General features: G+C 49.3%; 1 protein-coding gene across 1 annotated transcript in view; it reads left to right on the top strand.

Annotated features, from left to right (window-relative positions):
- The window catches only part of extl3 (exostosin like glycosyltransferase 3), a 57951-nt gene extending 44098 nt beyond the window's left edge, over positions 1-13853 (top strand). Inside the window, 4 exon segments of the mRNA NM_001008035.1 lie at positions 9021-9148; positions 10617-10761; positions 11056-11184; positions 12208-13853. Coding sequence (NP_001008036.1) covers positions 9021-9148; positions 10617-10761; positions 11056-11184; positions 12208-12417 — 612 coding nt within the window. The 3' untranslated portion in view covers positions 12418-13853.
- Positions 13854-19610: the final 5757 nt, after the last annotated feature.

The raw sequence follows: 19610 nt of genomic DNA, 5'->3' as shown, positions 1-19610 counted from the left end.
AATGCCAGTGGAGAGCCAGATACTCTGCCTACATTTATCCCCAGGCTCAGAATCAGCCCCAGGAGGCATTAACCTTAAGCCTTATGTGCTTGGTTTGGGATACTCAGTCTCACTATACCTGCCCGCTTCCTGACCCATTCCCTGCCTTTGTGTTTACACAGAGAAGCTGTCAGGTATATAGTATTTGTAGATATAAAAGTTCCGACTACTGAAGGAAGCACTGTAGCGCCAATATAACACTGAGCCGGAGGAGAAAGTGGCGGCGGCCGTTATATTTCAGGTTTAATGGGCCGTTACTAAGTGGCCTTGTTTAAAATGACTAGAAGAATTCCTTCTGCGTTACTTATTATTTTTTTTTGTTTATTTTCCCTGGCTGTGTGAGCGCGCCTTCCATGGGAGTTACAGCGGGGGGGTATAATGCGCCAAGCGGGAATGTGTAGCAAGCGCCCAGAATATGCCAGCTGTGCCACGTAGGAATTCTCTGCCTTTGTCTGTTGTAATAGGAAACGCGGGTTAATAATGGGCCTATGATTAAGTGCCCGCTTTTGGCATGAAACGCGGCAGGCTGTACATGTTTGGGATGTTTTTTCCTTTAAATAAAAAACAAACATGTTTTAATTGCACCACTGTTTGCTAATTGGTCCAGTCCTTTCAAGTGCCAGCCATTTTCCTATTTATCAGGTATTTTGTTAAGTTTCCCTTTAAATATATAATAAAAATAAACATAATGAGTGGACTGTTCCTGCTTTTGGCGCCGACCAGCTAAACACCGCTGGCAGATTGCCACCCCGATGGATGATTTATTGAGCTGCGGGTGATTATGCAAATGTATCGGACTCTCTACACTAAATTTCCATATCTATTTTAACCCAATGGTAAATGTTCTGCAGAATGACTTTAAAGGGGAAGTTCACCTTTTCAAAACGTAAATTTTTCTTTTTTACTTTACAATTGAGCTCTGTTCCATGTTTGTAGGGTGGGCTATGGCCTCCAGCTGTATGGTGGGCTGTTGCCCCCAGGGTTCTTTTTATTATTATGATTAATACCCAAAGACTTTGCCTTTATTGTAAGGTGCTCAGGTCTTTACTTTCTGTCTTATGTAACTTGAAATTATTCAAAAATTGTCTATTCATTTAGCACTATCTTTAAATGATGGCATGGCGCAGCACAGTTTTTGTGGATTTAGTTTACAGGTTGTTTGTTTGTGTAGGGATAGTTTCCCTTTTGTCCTGGTGTAACAGCCTGAAGAGCTCTGAGGCGGCGGTGCACGCTATTAGGGTTTCCCTTTATCTTTAGTAGGTGCTGCAGCGCAGATAGCTGGGCTTGTGGTTGGGGCTGCGGTCGGCAGGGTTTGTGAGTTCAGTCACAATACACATAGCCCCAGGGCTGAGAGCTGCTGGGAGTTTGGGGCCCTTATCTCAGGCAGGAAATGCAGCTCTGTGTACATCTCCAAGTACCGTGATTATCCAAACCACAGAAAGACAGCGGTGGCGGTACAATTCAGCTGCGCCTTCCTAAATGTTGTTTTACTTTGTGTTCAACAAGAACTAAAATCCAGCAGCCGATCAGGGAAGGGAGCAAGATAGCAGCTCCCAGTAGGTATCAGAATAGCACTCAATAGTAAGAAATCCAAGTCCGGCTTGGGACTCCTCCAGTTACATGGGAGTAGGAGAAACAATAGGTTAGCTGAAAGCAGTTCTAATGTGTAGCGCTGGCTGAAAGCTCAGACTCAGGCACAAGGCACTCAGATGGCGCCTACACACCAATATTACAGCTACAAATACATTTGTTGGTACAAGAATAAAAGGTTAAATGGCAGAGGGAATTATTTGCTGTGTAACAGTGTCATTTAGAAATAAAAAGTACCCCATAGAAATCCCATAAACTTTTACTATGACATAGACACCGATATTCTAAGACAACTTGAAATTGGTCTTCATTTTTTATTTTTTGTGGTTTTTATTTATTTTGGGTTTTTGTTCACAAGTTCACTAGTTTGAGATATCAGCACCTAACTGGATGCTCGGTTCAAATTTACCCTAGCAGCCAGTAAGTTGCTTGTATAAGGGACTGGAATATGAATAGTTAGGGGGCTAAATAGAAAGATAAGTAATAAACAGTTGCAAAAATATTTTACATGTAGCCTCACAGAGCAATAGTATGTTAACTGTTGAGTCAACAGTCCAATTTAAGAACTGGAAAGAGGCAAAAAAATAAATCTGAAACTATGAAGAAAAACGAAGACCAACTGAAAAGTTGCTAAGAATAGGCCATTCTGTAACATACAAACCCCCATATGTAATGAAAGGCACTAAGTTTTCCCAGGAGCAGTAACCCATTGCAACCAATAAGATGTTTGGTTTTTAACAGGTGACCGGTAAATGCTTCCTGCTGATTGGCTGCTATGGGTTACTGCTTCTGGGTAAACTTAGCACCTTTACCTACATAACCCCATTAGCGTTAACTTGAAGGCAAACCACTCCTTAAATGGCGGGGGTTAGAAAAAAAGGGGGCCCCTGGCAGAGCAAGACAACTGGGGCCCTTTTATAAGGGGAAAAATAATGCCTTTGCTACGGACCACCAAATCTAAAACCTGTTATCTTTTTGTCACCTTTTTTGCCCAGTGAGCCCCTGTGTTGTTGGGGGCCCTGCCCTTTTTTGCCCTACCATAAAACTAGCCCTGGACTCTACCATTACTGTAAGGGTGGGTGGTGTTTGGCCAGGACAGGACAGCTAGCCATTGAATGCTAAAAAGCACCCACACCTGCTCTTCCCGCCATTTCTTATTAAGTGGAATAGAAGCCGAGAGAGGAGGAGATAATGGCTGTGTGTTGGGATATATGCATTAGAACCCAAATGTTACAGATCTATTTAATGGGTACCTCACCTGTGCATGACATGGTGGTATATAAACCAGCACAGCCTGCAGCAGCATTCCCAAACCCCCGTACAGCTCTTGCGACTGATATATCCATATTGTAACGCTTAGCTATAATCCCTCAGAGAGGAGCATGGGGTAGGCCCTTCATCCTCTCCCCTAGATGTGCTTACTGAGCAGAGAGTAATGATACTCCCATTCTCTCCTCCAGAGAATTATTGCACAGACATATGGACAAGCGCTGCTTGAATCTGTCAGCAATGAATATGGATGTTGTGTGGAATTATCAGGGCTAAGTAGTATTTGGGAGACCGTCCTGTTTCTACTTGTAAACTTGGTGTCATGAACAGAATGAACCCACACACAATTTCTGTCAGAGATATGAGCTATGGGGCACGGTGCTCTCACACAAACCAAGGGCCACACATACTGCTAGCTCTCATCAGCCAATAATCTACTCTCACACTCTCACTTCCTGTCAGGGGATCAGTGAGGGACACGGATCATCACAAAATGGCAGCTAAAAGGAAAAGACATCTTTGGCCACCATTTTGTGAAGTTCTACGTGTCACTCCCTGATCCCCTGACAGGAATAAATGTGAGAGTAGAACCGTAGGCTGAATGACCCAGCATGGATGTGTGGCCTTGTTTTGTGTGAGAGCGCAGTGCCTCAGAGCAGCCATAGCCTTTAGTCCCTGGAAGGGCAGTGTTGCTAATATCCAGTGGCACATATGGCTGGAAAAGTATTTCTATGGTACAGTCCCTCAGTGGCAATTACATTTAGATATAACTGTGAAACCAGTGATATTTTTAAATCAGTGTTTATTGGAGGGTTGCTTCAAATTATACTTTCTTTCAAAAAAAGTTATATTTGGGTTTACGTGCCCTTTACCACTGGCCAACAGTGCAAGGTCTCTCTTTATCTTAAGTGAAACACTTGCACCGCGTTGAAACTCAGTGCAGTCGGACAGTCTCTCAGTATGATTGGGCTGTCTTCTGAGGGGGTGCAGTCTCTCAGCACTGTCGGACAGTCTTCTGTGGGGGTACAGTCGGGCAGTCTCTCAGTACGTTTGGGTAGTTTCCTGTGGAGGGGCAGTTTCCTGTGGAGGAGCAGTCTCTGGGTACAGTCGGGCAGTCTTCTGCGGGGGTGCCGACTCTCAGCACTGTCGGACAGTCTTCTGCGGGGGTACAGTCTGTGGGTACAGTCGGGCAGTCTTTAAGTACGTTTGGGTAGTTTCCTGTGGAGGAGCAATATCTCAGTACAGTCGGGCAGTTTCCTGTGGAGGAGCAGTCTCTGGGTACAGTCGGGCAGTCTTCTGCGGGGGAGCCGACTCTCAGCACTGTCGGACAGTCTTCTGCGGGGGTACAGTCGGGCAGTTTCCTGTGGAGGAGCAAGCAGTCTCTGGGTACTGTCGGGCAGTCTCTCAGTACGTTTGGGTAGTTTCCTGTGGAGGAGCAGTATCTCAGTACAGTTGGGCAGTTTCCTGTGGAGGAGCAGTCTCTGGGTACAGTCGGGCAGTCTCTCAGTACTTTGGGTAGTTTCCTGTGGAGGAGCAGTCTCTCAGTACAGTCGGGCAGTTTCCTGTAGAGGGGCAGTCTCTGGGTACAGGACAGGACTGCTAGCCATTGAATGCTAAAAAACACCCACACCTGCTCTTCCCGCCATTTCCTATTAAGTAGAATAGAAGCCGAGGGAGGAGGAGATATAATGGCTGTGTGTTGTGATATAAGCATTAGAACCCAAATGTTACAGATCTGTTTAATGGGTACCTCACCTGTGCATGACATGGTGGTATATAAACCAGCACAGCCTGCAGCAGCATTGCCAAACCCCCATACAGCTCTTGGGACTGATATATCCATATTGTAACGCTTAGGTATAATAACTCAGAGAGGAGCATGGGGTAGGCCCTTCATCCTCTCCTCTAGATGTGCTTACTGAGCAGAGAGTAATGATACTCCCATTCCCTCCTCCAGAGAATTATTGCACAGACATATGGACAAGCGCTGCTTGAATCTGTCAGCAATGAATATGGATGTTGTGTGGAATTATCAGGGCTAAGTAGTATTTGGGAGACCGTCCTGTTTCTACTTGTAAACTTGGGGTCATGAACAGAATGAACCCACACACAATTTCTGTCAGAGATATGAGCTATGGGGCACGGTGCTCTCACACAAACCAAGGGCCAAGGGCCACACATACATGCTAGCTCTCATCAGCCAATAATCTACTCTCACACTCTCACTTCCTGTCAGGGGATCAGTGAGGGACACAGATCATCACAAAATGGCAGCTAAAAGGAAAAGACATCTTTGGCCACCATTTTGTGAAGTTCTGCGTGTCACTCCCTGATCCCCTGACAGGAATAAATGTGAGAGTAGAACCGTAGGCTGAATGACCCAGCATGGATGTGTGGCCTTATTTTGTGTGAGAGCGCAGTGCCTCAGAGCAGCCATAGCCTTTAGTCCCTGGAAGGGCAGTGTTGCTAATATCCAGTGGCACATATGGCTAGAAAAGTATTTCTATGGTACAGTCCCTCAATGGCAATTACATTTAGATATAACTGTGAAACCAGTGATATTTTTAAATCAGTGTTTATTGGAGGGTTGCTTAGAATTATATTTTCCTTAAAAAAATGTTATATTTGGGTTTACGTGCCCTTTACCACTGGCCGACAGTGCAAGGTCTCTCTTTATCTTAAGTGAAACACTTGCACCGCGTTGAAACTCAGTGCAGTCGGACAGTCTCTCAGTATGATTGGGCTGTCTTCTGAGGGGGTGCAGTCTCTCAGCACTGTCGGACAGTCTTCTGTGGGGGTACAGTCGGGCAGTCTCTCAGTACGTTTGGGTAGTTTCCTGTGGAGGGGCAGTTTCCTGTGGAGGAGCAGTCTCTGGGTACAGTCGGGCAGTCTCTCAGTACGTTTGGGCAGTTTCCTGTGGAGGAGCAGTCTCTGGGTACAGTCTGGCAGTCTCTCAGTACGTTTGGGCAGTTTCCTGTGGAGGAGCAGTCTCTCAGTACAGTCGGGCAGTTTCCTGTGGAGGAGCAGTCTCTGGGTACAGTCGGGCAGTCTTCTGCGGGGGTGCCAACTCTCAGCACTGTCGGGCAGTCTTCTGCAGGGGTACAGTCTCTGGGTACAGTCGGGCAGTCTCTCAGTACTGTCGGGTAGTCTTCTGTGGGGGTACAGTCGGGCAGTCTCTCAGTACAGTCGGGCAGTTTCCTGTGGAGGAGCAGTCTCTGGGTACAGTCTGGCAGTCTCTCAGTACGTTTGGGCAGTTTCCTGTGGAGGAGCAGTCTCTCAGTACAGTCGGGCAGTTTCCTGTGGAGGAGCAGTCTCTGGGTACAGTCGGGCAGTCTTCTGCGGGGGTGCCAACTCTCAGCACTGTCGGCAGTCTTCTGCAGGGGTACAGTCTCTGGGTACAGTCGGGCAGTCTCTCAGTACTGTCGGGTAGTCTTCTGTGGGGGTACAGTCTCTTGGTACAGTCAGGCAGTTTCCTGCGAGGGTGCAGTCTCTCAGTACAGTCGGGCAGTCTCTCAGTACAGTCGGGCAGTTTCTTGCGGAGGAGCAGTCTCTGGGTACAGTCACTGGGTACAGTCATGCAGTCTCTGGGTACAGTTGGGCAGTTTCCTGTGGAGGAGCAGTCTCTGGGCATAGCTGGGCATTCTCTCAGTACAGTCGGGCAGTTTCCTGCGGAGGAGCAGTCTCTGGGTACAGTTGGGCAGTCTCTCAGTACGGTCGGGCAGTTTCCTGCGGAGGAGCAGTCTCTGGGTACAGTCGGGCAGTCTCCCGCGGGGGGTGCAATCTCCACAGAGGTGCTAACTGCCTGGGCGTAGTGTTTCCTGCAGAGAGATTTGCCGGGCGGATGTGCACCTCTCACCTGCCCTACTTTTCAGTTTTATTTTAAGCTGGTGACGGGGTCACAGTGTGAGGGAAAGTGATATTCTGCCTCGTGCTGCCGCCCAATGGGTATTTAATTGCTCCTCTCTTAATCTGTTACATGAAGGCTGTCGGGGGTGCTGGGAGTTGTAGTGCAGCAGTACCCGGGGGACTGCGGGAGACCTCTATATGGTACATCTCTTCATTCCTCGTTAGTGCATCGCTCTCTTTAATTATTCATCTCTACGACAGTCAGCATTTATAGCAAGTATGTGCCTCACAAACACTTCATTATGGGGAGAGTTTATAATGGCAGTCTCTTTCTCTGCTGCACGGCTGTCTCTGACCCGCCTCCCATGCAGTCTCGCGGCATGACTCACTGCTCCCATAATTAGGGTTTGTATTTTAAAGGGGCACTAAGCCTCTCTGGCTGCATTTTATATTAATATCTTTCTTTGCATATTCTGCCTAAAGCGTATAAGGATAAAAAAGGGGGTAGTTCACCTTTAAATTAACTTTTAGTATAATGTAGAGAATGCTATTTTGAGACAATTTGCAGTTGGTCTTCATTTTCCATTGGTATTTTGGTTTTTTTTATTTAACTTTTTGTTCAACAGCTCTCCAATTTGGAATTTCAGCAGCTATTTGGTTGCTAGAGTTCAGTTTAACCTAGCAACCAGGCAGTGGTTTGAAAGAGAGAGAGGAATATGAATAGAGGAGGGCCTAAATAGAAAGATAAGTAATCCAAAGTAACAATAACAATAAAACTGGAGCCTCACAGAGCAATAGGTTTTTGGCTGCCGGGGTCAGTGACCCCCATTTGAAAGCTGCAGCAGAAGAAGGCAAATAATTAAAAAAAAACTATACAAAAAGTGAAGACCAATTGCAAAGTTGCTATGAATAGGCCATTCTGTAACACCGCCCCTGTGAGTAGTATTGGGTACATGTGCTGCTATGGGCCAAAGTCACTGCTCCTCACTGCCCTCTGCACAAACTGGCTCTGCCGCTGGTAGTTCCGACTCAGTACACTGCTCCTCAGCCGGTGTTGTTCTATCAGTCTAAGCGCTGATGCCAAATTGATGAGTCACAAGTGGTATGTGTGGCAGCAGCCTGCGGCATCCTATGGCATTCTCCCTCCTCCTCCTCCTCCTCACTGGGGCTTTGTACCAGCGCCCAAATAGCTTTATTTTTATCTTTATCTACCCTTTGTATCTGTATTTGTATGTTGTCTATTGCTGTGTACTGACTTCTATCCTATCTGATAGATTCTAGCTATCTGTATAACAGAGCATTCTGTCACAGTGGCACAGATCCTATCTGATCCCCCCATTGTAAGCAGCAGTCCTGCCCTGCTTTATGGCTGAGATTCTAGCTATCTGTATAACAGAGCATTCTGTCACAGTGGCACAGATCCTATCTGATCCCCCCATTGTAAGCAGCAGTCCTGCCCTGCTTTATGGCTGAGATTCTAGCTATCTGTATAACAGAGCATTCTGTCACAGTGGCACAGATCCTATCTGATCCCCCCATTGTAAGCAGCAGTCCTGCCCTGCTTTATGGCTGAGATTCTAGCTATCTGTATAACAGAGCATTCTGTCACAGTGGCACAGATCCTATCTGATCCCCCCATTGTAAGCAGCAGTCCTGCCCTGCTTTATGGCTGAGATTCTAGCTATCTGTATAACAGAGCATTCTGTCACAGTGGCACAGATCCTATCTGATCCCCCCCATTGTAAGCAGCAGTCCTGCCCTGCTTTATGGCTGAGATTCTAGCTATCTGTATAACAGAGCATTCTGTCACAGTGGCACAGATCCTATCTGATCCCCCCATTGTAAGCAGCAGTCCTGCCCTGCTTTATGGCTGAGATTCTAGCTATCTGTATAACAGAGCATTCTGTCACAGTGGCACAGATCCTATCTGATCCCCCCATTGTAAGCAGCAGTCCTGCCCTGCTTTATGGCTGAGATTCTAGCTATCTGTATAACAGAGCATTCTGTCACAGTGGCACAGATCCTATCTGATATAATAATATTTCAGGGCAGTATAAAGTACTGCTGCCTCTTAGTTGTTGGACTATAACTCCCAGCATGCCACTGCCAGCCACAGGTTGCTGATGTTGGGCACAAGTTCTGTAAAGGTGCCCCATATACAGTTCCCATCAGGCTGGTACCCTAGGGGCTGTCGGGGGGGGGTTCTATTGTATTTATTCATGAATAATTGCGCATTGGGGGGAGAATACAGTGTAACGATGTGATTTGATTGGCAGATTGTGCGCACGGAGAAGAACAGCCTGAACAATCGCTTCCTCCCCTGGGATCAGATAGAGACGGAGGCCGTTCTCTCCATCGATGATGATGCCCACCTGCGCCACGATGAAATCATGTTCGGCTTCCGGTAAGTGTTCCGGGCTCCTCCGGGCCATTAGCCCTGGCTGCTGTGCCGGAACTTTCCTTCCTACTCTGCCCCTGGGCACAATGAGCCCCTTCTCAGCACACTGGGATTTTACAGATATAGGAAAACATTGGGGTACCAGTCATTCATCACTAGTTCCAAGAATATCTAGGGGTGCAAATAAGAGCATTCCTCAAATGTTACCAACACTATTGGCTGGGCTTTCAGGGCTATCTAGAAGGGCAAATAGGCAGCGGCAGAAGTACGTGGGGGTGCCATGCACCAGGGTCCCCTGTATACACATATTGCTCATTCCAAGCATTACAATCATAACTTGGGCTACTGTAAGGGGCTTCAGGTTACTTATACATGTCTGATTTTGTATTAACGAGCTTTCTCACTCATTACCCCAAAAAGCTTCTATAATAACTGTAGGAAAACGTCCTGTATCATGCAAAGTGTTTGCAATTAAAATGAATGGACTTGGTGCCCCCTGGTGGCGGCAGGTGGAAAAGCAGGTTTTTCAAGGGAAAAAGAGGATGTGAATGAGGATTTGTGGGAGCGATGTTATTGCTCTTATAGAGGTCATGTAACCAATCCATGCTCATCTCTTGTGTGGGATAATTCTGTGGCATGGAAGCTGAGGGTTTTACTGTTAATTTGGCCCTTGTATTGGCCTCTCTCTATGGGGGTATGGGCCTCCCTGTATGGGGGTATGGGCCTCCCTGTATGGGGGTATGGGCCTCCCTGTATGGGGGTATGGGCCTCTCTGTATGGAAGTGTGGGCCTATGGGCCTCTCTGTATGGGAGTGTGGGCCTCTCTGTATGGGAGTGTGGGCCTCTCTGTATGGGAGTGTGGGCCTCTCTGTATGGGAGTGTGGGCCTCTCTGTATGGGAGTGTGGGCCTCTCTGTATGGGAGTGTGGGCCTCTCTGTATGGGAGTGTGGGCCTCTCTGTATGGGAGTGTGGGCCTCTCTGTATGGGAGTGTGGGCCTCTCTGTATGGGAGTGTGGGCCTCTCTGTATGGGAGTGTGGGCCTCTCTGTATGGGAGTGTGGGCCTCTCTGTATGGAAGTGTGGGCCTATGGGCCTCTCTGTATGGGGGTATGGGCCTCTCTGTATGGGGGTATGGGCCTCTGGGGGGTTTGGGCATCTCCCATATGTGATTTTCCTGTCAGATTGAGGATGTGGCCCTTGCCCCCAACCAATTTATCCCCAGTGTAACCCAATCGCTTGGGGGTATCGAGGAAAGATCTTTTTGGGCGACGGAGAGGATCTCCCAATCACTGAGGCTTCACCAGTCACACTGGGATCCAATTGGTCTGTTCCAGTCACCTCTATTGCTCCTATGTGTTTACTCCTCAGTAACAGGCAATACCAAGCCATTGGCCATTTATGGGGATTGAAAATGTTTTTTGAACCCACATTTTATTGACCTCCTGTATAACTTCTGTCTGTGCCATTTTCCATAGGGTGTGGAGAGAGGCGAGGGATAGGATCGTCGGCTTTCCGGGTCGCTACCACGCCTGGGACATCCCCCACCGGTCCTGGTTGTACAACTCCAACTACTCCTGTGAGCTCTCTATGGTACTCACCGGCGCCGCCTTCTTTCACAAGGTAATTTGGGGTTTATTTAAGATGGTTTAGTTTGCACCATATTTTTAGTGCTAAGTCACTTAGGATCTCACTGATTTCTATAGTGCAGGTCAGGAATGTGACTAGGGAGTACTCTATGGGGATCACTGTGGTCTCGTTTCTCTAAGCAGCGCAAATACATGGGTTTCCAAAGAGCAAAAAGTCTTAAGCTCCATAGATGTGGGGTCACTGAGTGCTGCTCCGTGTGTGTGTGGGGCTGTTGGTCCGGGAAATAGAACTATTCACAGAACCTGTACTGTCTCCTTCCCTCCCCAGTACTACGCCTATCTGTATTCTTATGTCATGCCCCAAGCCATCCGGGATATGGTGGACGAGTACATCAACTGTGAGGATATCGCCATGAACTTCCTGGTCTCTCACATCACTAGGAAACCTCCTATCAAGGTAAGGGCTCCCTCACTCACCCCAAATCCCCCCCTAACTGGCCTTCAGGCTGGGCCCCCTTAGCCCATAACAAGGTTACAGATATATAGAAACATTGGGGTAACAGTCACCCTGCTATAGTTCCAGGGGTACCCAGGGCACAAATAAGCACTCACCCCAAATCCACCCTAACTGGCCTTCAGGCTGGGCCCCCTTAGCCCATAACAAGGTTACAGATATATAGAAACATTGGGGTAACAGTCACCCTGCTATAGTTCCAGGGGTACCCAGGGCACAAATAAGCACTCACCCCAAATCCCCCCCTAACTGGCCTTCAGGCTGGGCCCCCTTAGCCCATAACAAGGTTACAGATATATAGAAACATTGGGGTAACAGTCACCCTGCTATAGTTCCAGGGGTACCCAGGGCACAAATAAGCACTCACCCCAAATCCCCCCTAACTGGCCTTCAGGCTGGGCCCCCTTAGCCCATAACAAGGTTACAGATATATAGAAACATTGGGGTAACAGTCACCCTGCTATAGTTCCAGGGGTACCCAGGGCACAAATAAGCACTCACCCCAAATCCCCCCTAACTGGCCTTCAGGCTGGGCCCCCTTAGCCCATAACAAGGTTACAGATATATAGAAACATTGGGGTAACAGTCACCCTGCTATAGTTCCAGGGGTACCCAGGGCACAAATAAGCACTCACCCCAAATCCCCCCTAACTGGCCTTCAGGCTGGGCCCCCTTAGCCCATAACAAGGTTACAGATATATAGAAACATTGGGGTAACAGTCACCCTGCTATAGTTCCAGGGGTACCCAGGGCAGCGCGGGCATTGCTTTATGATAATTGTTTATTGCCCCAGTTGGGATGCAGAGGGGAAGATTCTGGGCAGTTTATGACTAATACCCCTTCCATATTAAAGCCACAATATCCACATTCCTCCATTAAAACAGCTGATTCACATTAAAGCCTCCCCTGCTGCATCTAGTAAGGATTTTGTAGTCGGAACATGACTCTCATTGTGTGTAACTGTAGGTGACATCTCGCTGGACGTTCCGCTGCCCCGGTTGCCCCCAGGCCCTCAGCCACGACGATTCCCATTTCCACGAGCGCCATAAATGCATCAACTTCTTCGTCAAGGTGTACGGCTACATGCCCCTCCTCTACACCCAGTTCCGCGTGGACTCCGTTCTCTTCAAAACCAGACTCCCCCACGACAAGACCAAGTGCTTCAAGTTCATCTAAGTTCTGTGTTGCTGGGGTGGGGGGCACCCCTAAAGGACCTTGGAACGTCCGCTCCCCACAAACTGCCTCAAGTCTCCTCTCCAGTCTTAAACAGTTAATTACAACAGAGTGTAACTGCTAATTACTGATAACACTACTTAACATGGAAGAAAGGAAGGACTTCGGGACAAATACCCCCCCCTTTTTTTTTGTATATTGGCCAGACAAATTATGTTTTTATTGTCATTTTTGTTCCTTTTATAACCATACGGATATGGAGTTTATTTGTATGGTGGCGCTTTTACCCCCTTCTGTTCCATAGAAATCATGTGCATGTGTAGGGCCATAGGGTGGCGCTCTCCATTAGCCCCATAGGTTCCCCCCTGCTTTCTAACCATCCAGATTGGCATTAATTACGACTAATATAGAGCACAGGTGCATTATGGGTTAGAATCGTAAGCCTTCACGTACGGTAGATGTGTCCTAAGCCAATTCCGAGACTTCTCGTTCCAATCACGATGCACAGAAACCGCCCAATAGAACGACTTCCTCCTCCCACGTAAACCTCACAGACGGAAGAAAGCACAGAACTTCGGCTTTTTATCGGTTTCGCCTTTGTACATGAATAAATTTGTTGTACAGGTCAAGAGATGTAGAATATATATATATTTAGAGCCTCTACGGACAGGTGTTCTGGGCAAATCAGTGGTTCTAATGTGGTAACCGTTTTATAGACGTTCTAGTATTTGCAGTCACGGGAACGCCCAATGGATGGACTTTCTCCCGTCCCGTTGGATGGCCAAGTGGCTCTCGTTCGTTAATAGAGATGAGAATTTCCCACCGAATGGAAAAAAGGGGCGGGGAAAAAAACCCAAAAGGAATTGGAACCTGTGGCTTTGCCCTCACTCTCGTAGGTTTGACGCACGGAACCCTCAGAACCAATGTATGAAGTCAATTTTGGTGTTGAGTCGTGTTTGTGTTCCAATCAGAAGGTTTGTCTCAATGTTGTGTTTTAAGACCATGAAGAACCAATAGGAACGACTAGGGGCGGTACCCTCAAGCACAAAACACTTCTGGCGCATCCATTGGCTTGTCCTCTCCACCCATTGATAAGATTGGCCAAGGTTCCTCCTCTGTATCTATGGTGTCGGAGTAGTTTCTTTTATTCGCTTGACTGATCTTCCCCGTTAAGGGACGGTCGGCCGTCAGAATTCTCCTTAGATTGGCCCCTCCCATTATTATGGCGAGCCCCAAGGTTTACATATTTTTGTTTTTACTCGTATCTTGTTTTTTGTGAATTTTTGTTTTCAAAGCTCCAGAGTACGAATCGAGAGACGAGAATATTTAATACTTTCTGACTCAGAGACCTTTACGTTTACAGATTGATGAAATTTGGACCATGGCAACCTAAAAAAGTGATGGACGTCTTAATAAAGTATTTCACAGGTTCCTTTTAATCACGGCTGGTTTTTCTATTGAAAGTGTTGGGTAAATGCACGGTAACATGGAGTCAGGGTGGGGGTCACTCACGGTAACATGGAGTCAGGGTGGGGGTCACTCACGGTAACATGGAGTCAGGGTGGGGGTCACTCACGGTAACATGGAGTCAGGGTGGGGGTCACTCACGGTAACATGGAGTCAGGGTGGGGGTCACTCACGGTAACATGGAGTCAGGGTGGGGGTCACTGTAACATGGAGTCGGTGTGGGGAGTCACTCGAGGTAACATGGAGTCAGGGTGGGGGTCACGGTAACGTGGAGTCAGGGTGGGGGTCACTCACGGTAATGTGGAGTCAGGGTGGGGGTCACTGTAACGTGGAGTCAGGGTGGGGGTCACTGTAACGTGGAGTCAGGGTGGGGGTCACTGTAACGTGGAGTCAGGGTGGGGGTCACTCACGGTAACATGGAGTCAGGGTGGGGGTCACTCACGGTAACATGGAGTCAGGGTGGGGGTCACTGTAACATGGAGTCGGTGTGGGGAGTCACTCGAGGTAACATGGAGTCAGGGTGGGGGTCACGGTAACGTGGAGTCAGGGTGGGGGTCACTCACGGTAATGTGGAGTCAGGGTGGGGGTCACTGTAACGTGGAGTCAGGGTGGGGGTCACTGTAACGTGGAGTCAGGGTGGGGGTCACTGTAACGTGGAGTCAGGGTGGGGGTCACTCACGGTAACATGGAGTCAGGGTGGGGGTCACTCACGGTAACATGGAGTCAGGGTGGGGGTCACTCACGGTAACATGGAGTCAGGGTGGGGGTCACTCACGGTAACATGGAGTCAGGGTGGGGTCACTCACGGTAACATGGAGTCAGGGTGGGGGTCACTCACGGTAACATGGAGTCAGGGTGGGGGTCACTGTAACATGGAGTCGGTGTGGGGAGTCACTCGAGGTAACATGGAGTCAGGGTGGGGGTCACGGTAACGTGGAGTCAGGGTGGGGGTCACTCACGGTAATGTGGAGTCAGGGTGGGGGTCACTGTAACGTGGAGTCAGGGTGGGGGTCACTCACGGTAACATGGAGTCAGGGTGGGGGTCACTCACGGTAACATGGAGTCAGGGTGGGGGTCACTCACGGTAACATGGAGTCAGGGTGGGGGTCACTCACGGTAACATGGAGTCAGGGTGGGGGTCGCTCACGGTAACGTGGAGTCGATGTGGGGAGTCACTCATGGTAACGTGTAGTCGGGGTGGGGGTCGCTCACGGTAACGTGGTGTCGGTGTGGGGAGTCACTCACGGTAACGTGGAGTCAGGGTGGGGGTCACTCACGGTAATATGGAGTCAGGGTGGGGGTCACTCACGGTAACATGGAGTCAGGGTGGGGGTCACTCACGGTAACATGGAGTCAGGGTGGGGGTCACTCACGGTAACATGGAGTCAGGGTGGGGGTCACGGTAACATGGAGTCAGGGTGGGGGTCACTAACATGGAGTCGGTGTGGGGAGTCACTCGAGGTAACATGGAGTCAGGGTGGGGGTCACTCACGGTAATGTGGAGTCAGGGTGGGGGTCACTGTAACGTGGAGTCAGGGTGGGGGTCACTCACGGTAACGTGGAGTCAGGGTGGGGGTCACTGTAACGTGGAGTCAGGGTGGGGGTCACGGTAACATGGAGTCAGGGTGGGGGTCACTCACGGTAACATGGAGTCAGGGTGGGGGTCACTCACGGTAACATGGAGTCAGGGTGGGGGTCGCTCACGGTAACGTGGAGTCGATGTGGGGAGTCACTCACGGTAACGTGGAGTCGGGGTGGGGGTCGCTCACGGTAACATGGAGTCAGGGTGGGGGTCGCTCACGGTAACGTGGAGTCGGTGTGGGGAGTCACTCACGGTAACGTGGAGTCAGGGTGGGGGTCACTCACGGTAACGTGGAGTCAGGGTGGGGGTCACTCACGGTAACGCGGAGTCGGTGTGGGGAGTCACTCACGGTAACGCGGAGTCGGGGTGGGGGTCGCTCACGGTAACGTGGAGTCGGGGTGGGGGTCGCTCACGGTAACGTGCAGTCGGGGTGGGGGGTCACTCACGGTAACGTGGAGTCGGGGTGGGGAGTCACTCACGGTAACGTGGAGTCGGGGTGGGGAGTCACTCACGGTAACGTGGAGTCGGTGTGGGGAGTCACTCACGGTAACGTGGAGTCAGGGTGGGGGTCACTCACGGTAACGTGGAGTCGGTGTGGGGAGTCACTCACGGTAACGTGGAGTCGGTGTGGGGAGTCACTCACGGTAACGTGGAGTCGGGGTGGGGGGTCACTCACGGTAACGTGGAGTCGGGGTGGGGAGTCACTCACGGTAACGTGGAGTCGGGGTGGGGAGTCACTCACGGTAACGTGGAGTCGGGGTGGGGGTCGCTCACGGTAACATGGAGTTGGGGTCATTTATGGTAAATGGGGGCGGGATTTCCTACTAAATGGACAGGTACCTGGTATCTGCATCTTCCAGCATCCAACAGACTCCCCTATTGCTCCACAGCTGCCATCTTGGTCTGCCTGCTTCCTCCTCTGCTCTGTGGTGCCCTCTATAGGAGGCACCCAGGAGAGACACCCCAGTACAGCGCAAACACATCCGTACAGCTTGTGTGATAAATTGATATTTATTGGTTTATTTTGGTAACAAACAAGATGCTCATGGGAAGCCAGCAAGGGCCATTAGAGCTTCTGAGCATCTTCCTCCCTAAGTGCCATCCAAACCAACAATCCCATCCATTTTATATCAACCCCCCCCACCCCCAAGCTGTCAGTCTAATAGATGTGAAAGCATTTCGATGTTCCTCTTCCCTTACTTCATTGATTTTACATCCGCAATAAAACAACATCAACTTCCCCAGCAAACTGTTCCCGGCTCCTCGGAGAGCAGAGAAGGTGGAAGTCAAAGTACCAAACGGGACTCGCCCGCCGCCGATTCTTTTATTCTGAGGCTGTTTAAAGAGAAAGTGTCTAAACTTGATGTGAATAAAGTATCTGGGTACCTACCTGCCTGGGGTCTCCCAACCCAAGGGGATTAATATGAAGTTGGTCCTCTGCTCTTCTGGAAAGGTTCCCGATACATGTTGGACCATTGTTGTTGGGGTTTGGGCACTGATAGATCAGAGGTTGGACACTGATGTTGGGGATCAGACCTTGGTTGGGGTTCTAGTTCATCCCACAAGGGTTTAGTTGGGTTGAGATCAGGGCTCTGTGCAGTCAGGTTCTCAGCAACCCATTCTGTAGGACCTGGCTCTGTGCTGGGGGGCATTATTGCCACCTAGAACGCTATATTTATTCTGCAGAAAGCTTTACCATACCTGAGTAACAGCCCTAGAAGCTCTCTCCGTTTGTTTCAGATAGGAGCTGCCATTTTAGCTTGGTCTCAGTTGCTGCAGCTCTGGCTGCTGGTAGCTCAGATTACACAGCACAATTGGCAGGGGAAGAGATGGGAATGGGGGTGGAGCAAACTGAGCAGACTCATGCCATGCCCTGATGGATTTTTCTGAGAGCAGGAAGTCTGACACAGAACATGTGTACACCAAAGGAGACAAGAAATCCTGCGTTTCTTTTGATAGAGGACTCAGTGCAGTGTTTCTGTGAGTGCTTATGGCTGTATTTACACAGACCTTTCTGATAAAGCTTACTGAGTTTTTACCTTTCCTTCTCCTTTAGGGGAACCTCCAAGCTGTTCCTCACAGTAGGAAGCGCGGAACTGTCCGGAATGTCATTGTACCTGTAGCCTTAACGTTCTCCTAGTCAAACCCATAGAAACAACCTCAGACCAATTCTCATCCACCACCAACCTTTACAGTAGGCATAACTCATTCAGGCAGGTAGAGTTCTCCTGGCATCTGCCCAACCCACACGCTTGGCATTGCAGTTTTTTTTGCCCACAACAAAGCGCTCGGCTGTGAGCGGCCCAACTGAGGATTTCATTCTTATGGACTACTTACTCAGTGGCCCCGTACTGTGAGTTTGTGTGGCCCCCAGCAGTCTCCTCTCCACAATCACAAACTGGGGCAGATCTAGCTGAGCAGAATTTGAAGAACTGACCTGTTGGGAAGCTGGCATCCAATCATGGTGCTATACTGAGAGCCTTTGAGCCATTTGGTATGACCCATTCTACTGGCAACATCTGTTGCGGGATATTACATTGCTGTGTCAGTAATGGGTGTGGCCAAAGTTGCCAGTTCCGGCTGCAGTATTTACTTGTATCAGGCTCAGTGATCCAGTGCAGCTCCCCCATTATGGCAGGGGCCCAGTATACAATCAAGAAGAGGTTCTTGTGACTTTTTCTTCATTGAGCCGTAATGAACTGGTGGAGGATGCGGGAACTGGGATGGAGCACAATGAAAACAAACTGGAGATGAAGTTGAGCACAGAGCAGCACCCATATAAAGGCTCTGTGGATTCGGGTTACAGTTTGGGTGGCACATCGGGAAAATGAAGTTGTAGGAGACCAATAAAGATACAGAGATGAGTAGCTAAAATATACAAAGGGCATATTATATTGTGTAACACTTTAAGGGGATCTGCACACCCAGAATTATCAGCTGGCTTCTGCTACATTGTTTCAGGTGTCAGAACCCATAGTGCAGGGAATAAAAACAACCACAACCACTTTCAAACCTTTTGCTTACAATGATATTTTTTTTTCACTGGGCAAAAAAACCCAGTATGGGTTTCCTTAATGTGACGGCAGTTTGGTTATGGGATTCATTGGGGGTGGGGAGGAAAGGGGATCTCACCATCAGCATAGGAAGGGGTTCCTTACTGTAAGGGCAGTCAGGTTATGGGATTCCCTACCCAGAGAGGGGGAATGAGGGATTCATTGGGGGTGGGGAGGAAAGGGGATCTCACCATCAGCATAGGAAGGGGTTCCTTACTGTAAGGGCAGTCAGGTTATGGGATTCCCTACCCAGAGAGGGGGAATGAGGGATTCATTGGGGGTGGGGAGGAAAGGGGATCTCACCATCAGCATAGGAAGGGGTTCCTTACTGTAAGGGCAGTCAGGTTATGGGGTTCCCTACCCAGAGAGGGGGAATGAGGGATTCATTGGGGGTGGGGAGGAAAGGGGATCTCACCATCAGCATAGGAAGGGGTTCTTTACTGTAAGGGCAGTCAGGTTATGGGGGTCCCTACCCAGAGAGGGGGAATGAGTGATACATTGGGGGTGGGGAGGAAAGGGGATCTCACCATCAGCATAGGAAGGGGTTCCTTACTGTAAGGGCAGTCAGGTTATGGGGTTCCCTACCCAGAGAGGGGGAATGAGTGATTCATTGGGGGTGGGGAGGAAAGGGGATCTCACCATCAGCATAGGAAGGGGTTCCTTACTGTAAGGGCAGTCAGGTTATGGGGTTCCCTACCAAGAGAGGGGGAATGAGTGATACATTGGGGGTGGGGAGGAAAGGGGATCTCACCATCAGCATAGGAAGGGGTTCCTTACTGTAAGGGCAGTCAGGTTATGGGGTTCCCTACCAAGAGAGGGGGAATGAGTGATACATTGGGGGTGGGGAGGAAAGGGGATCTCACCATCAGCATAGGAAGGGGTTCCTTACTGTAAGGGCAGTCAGGTTATGGGGTTCCCTACCAAGAGAGGGGGAATGAGTGATACATTGGGGGTGGGGAGGAAAGGGGATCTCACCATCAGCATAGGAAGGGGTTCCTTACTGTAAGGGCAGTCAGGTTATGGGGTTCCCTACCAAGAGAGGGGGAATGAGTGATACATTGGGGGTGGGAGAGGAACGGAGATCTCACCATCAG

The sequence above is a fragment of the Xenopus tropicalis genome, chromosome 5 (assembly GCF_000004195.4).
Source record: "Xenopus tropicalis strain Nigerian chromosome 5, UCB_Xtro_10.0, whole genome shotgun sequence".
NCBI classification, from domain to species: Eukaryota; Metazoa; Chordata; class Amphibia; order Anura; family Pipidae; genus Xenopus; species Xenopus tropicalis.
This window is presented reverse-complemented; position numbering and strand designations above follow the sequence as displayed.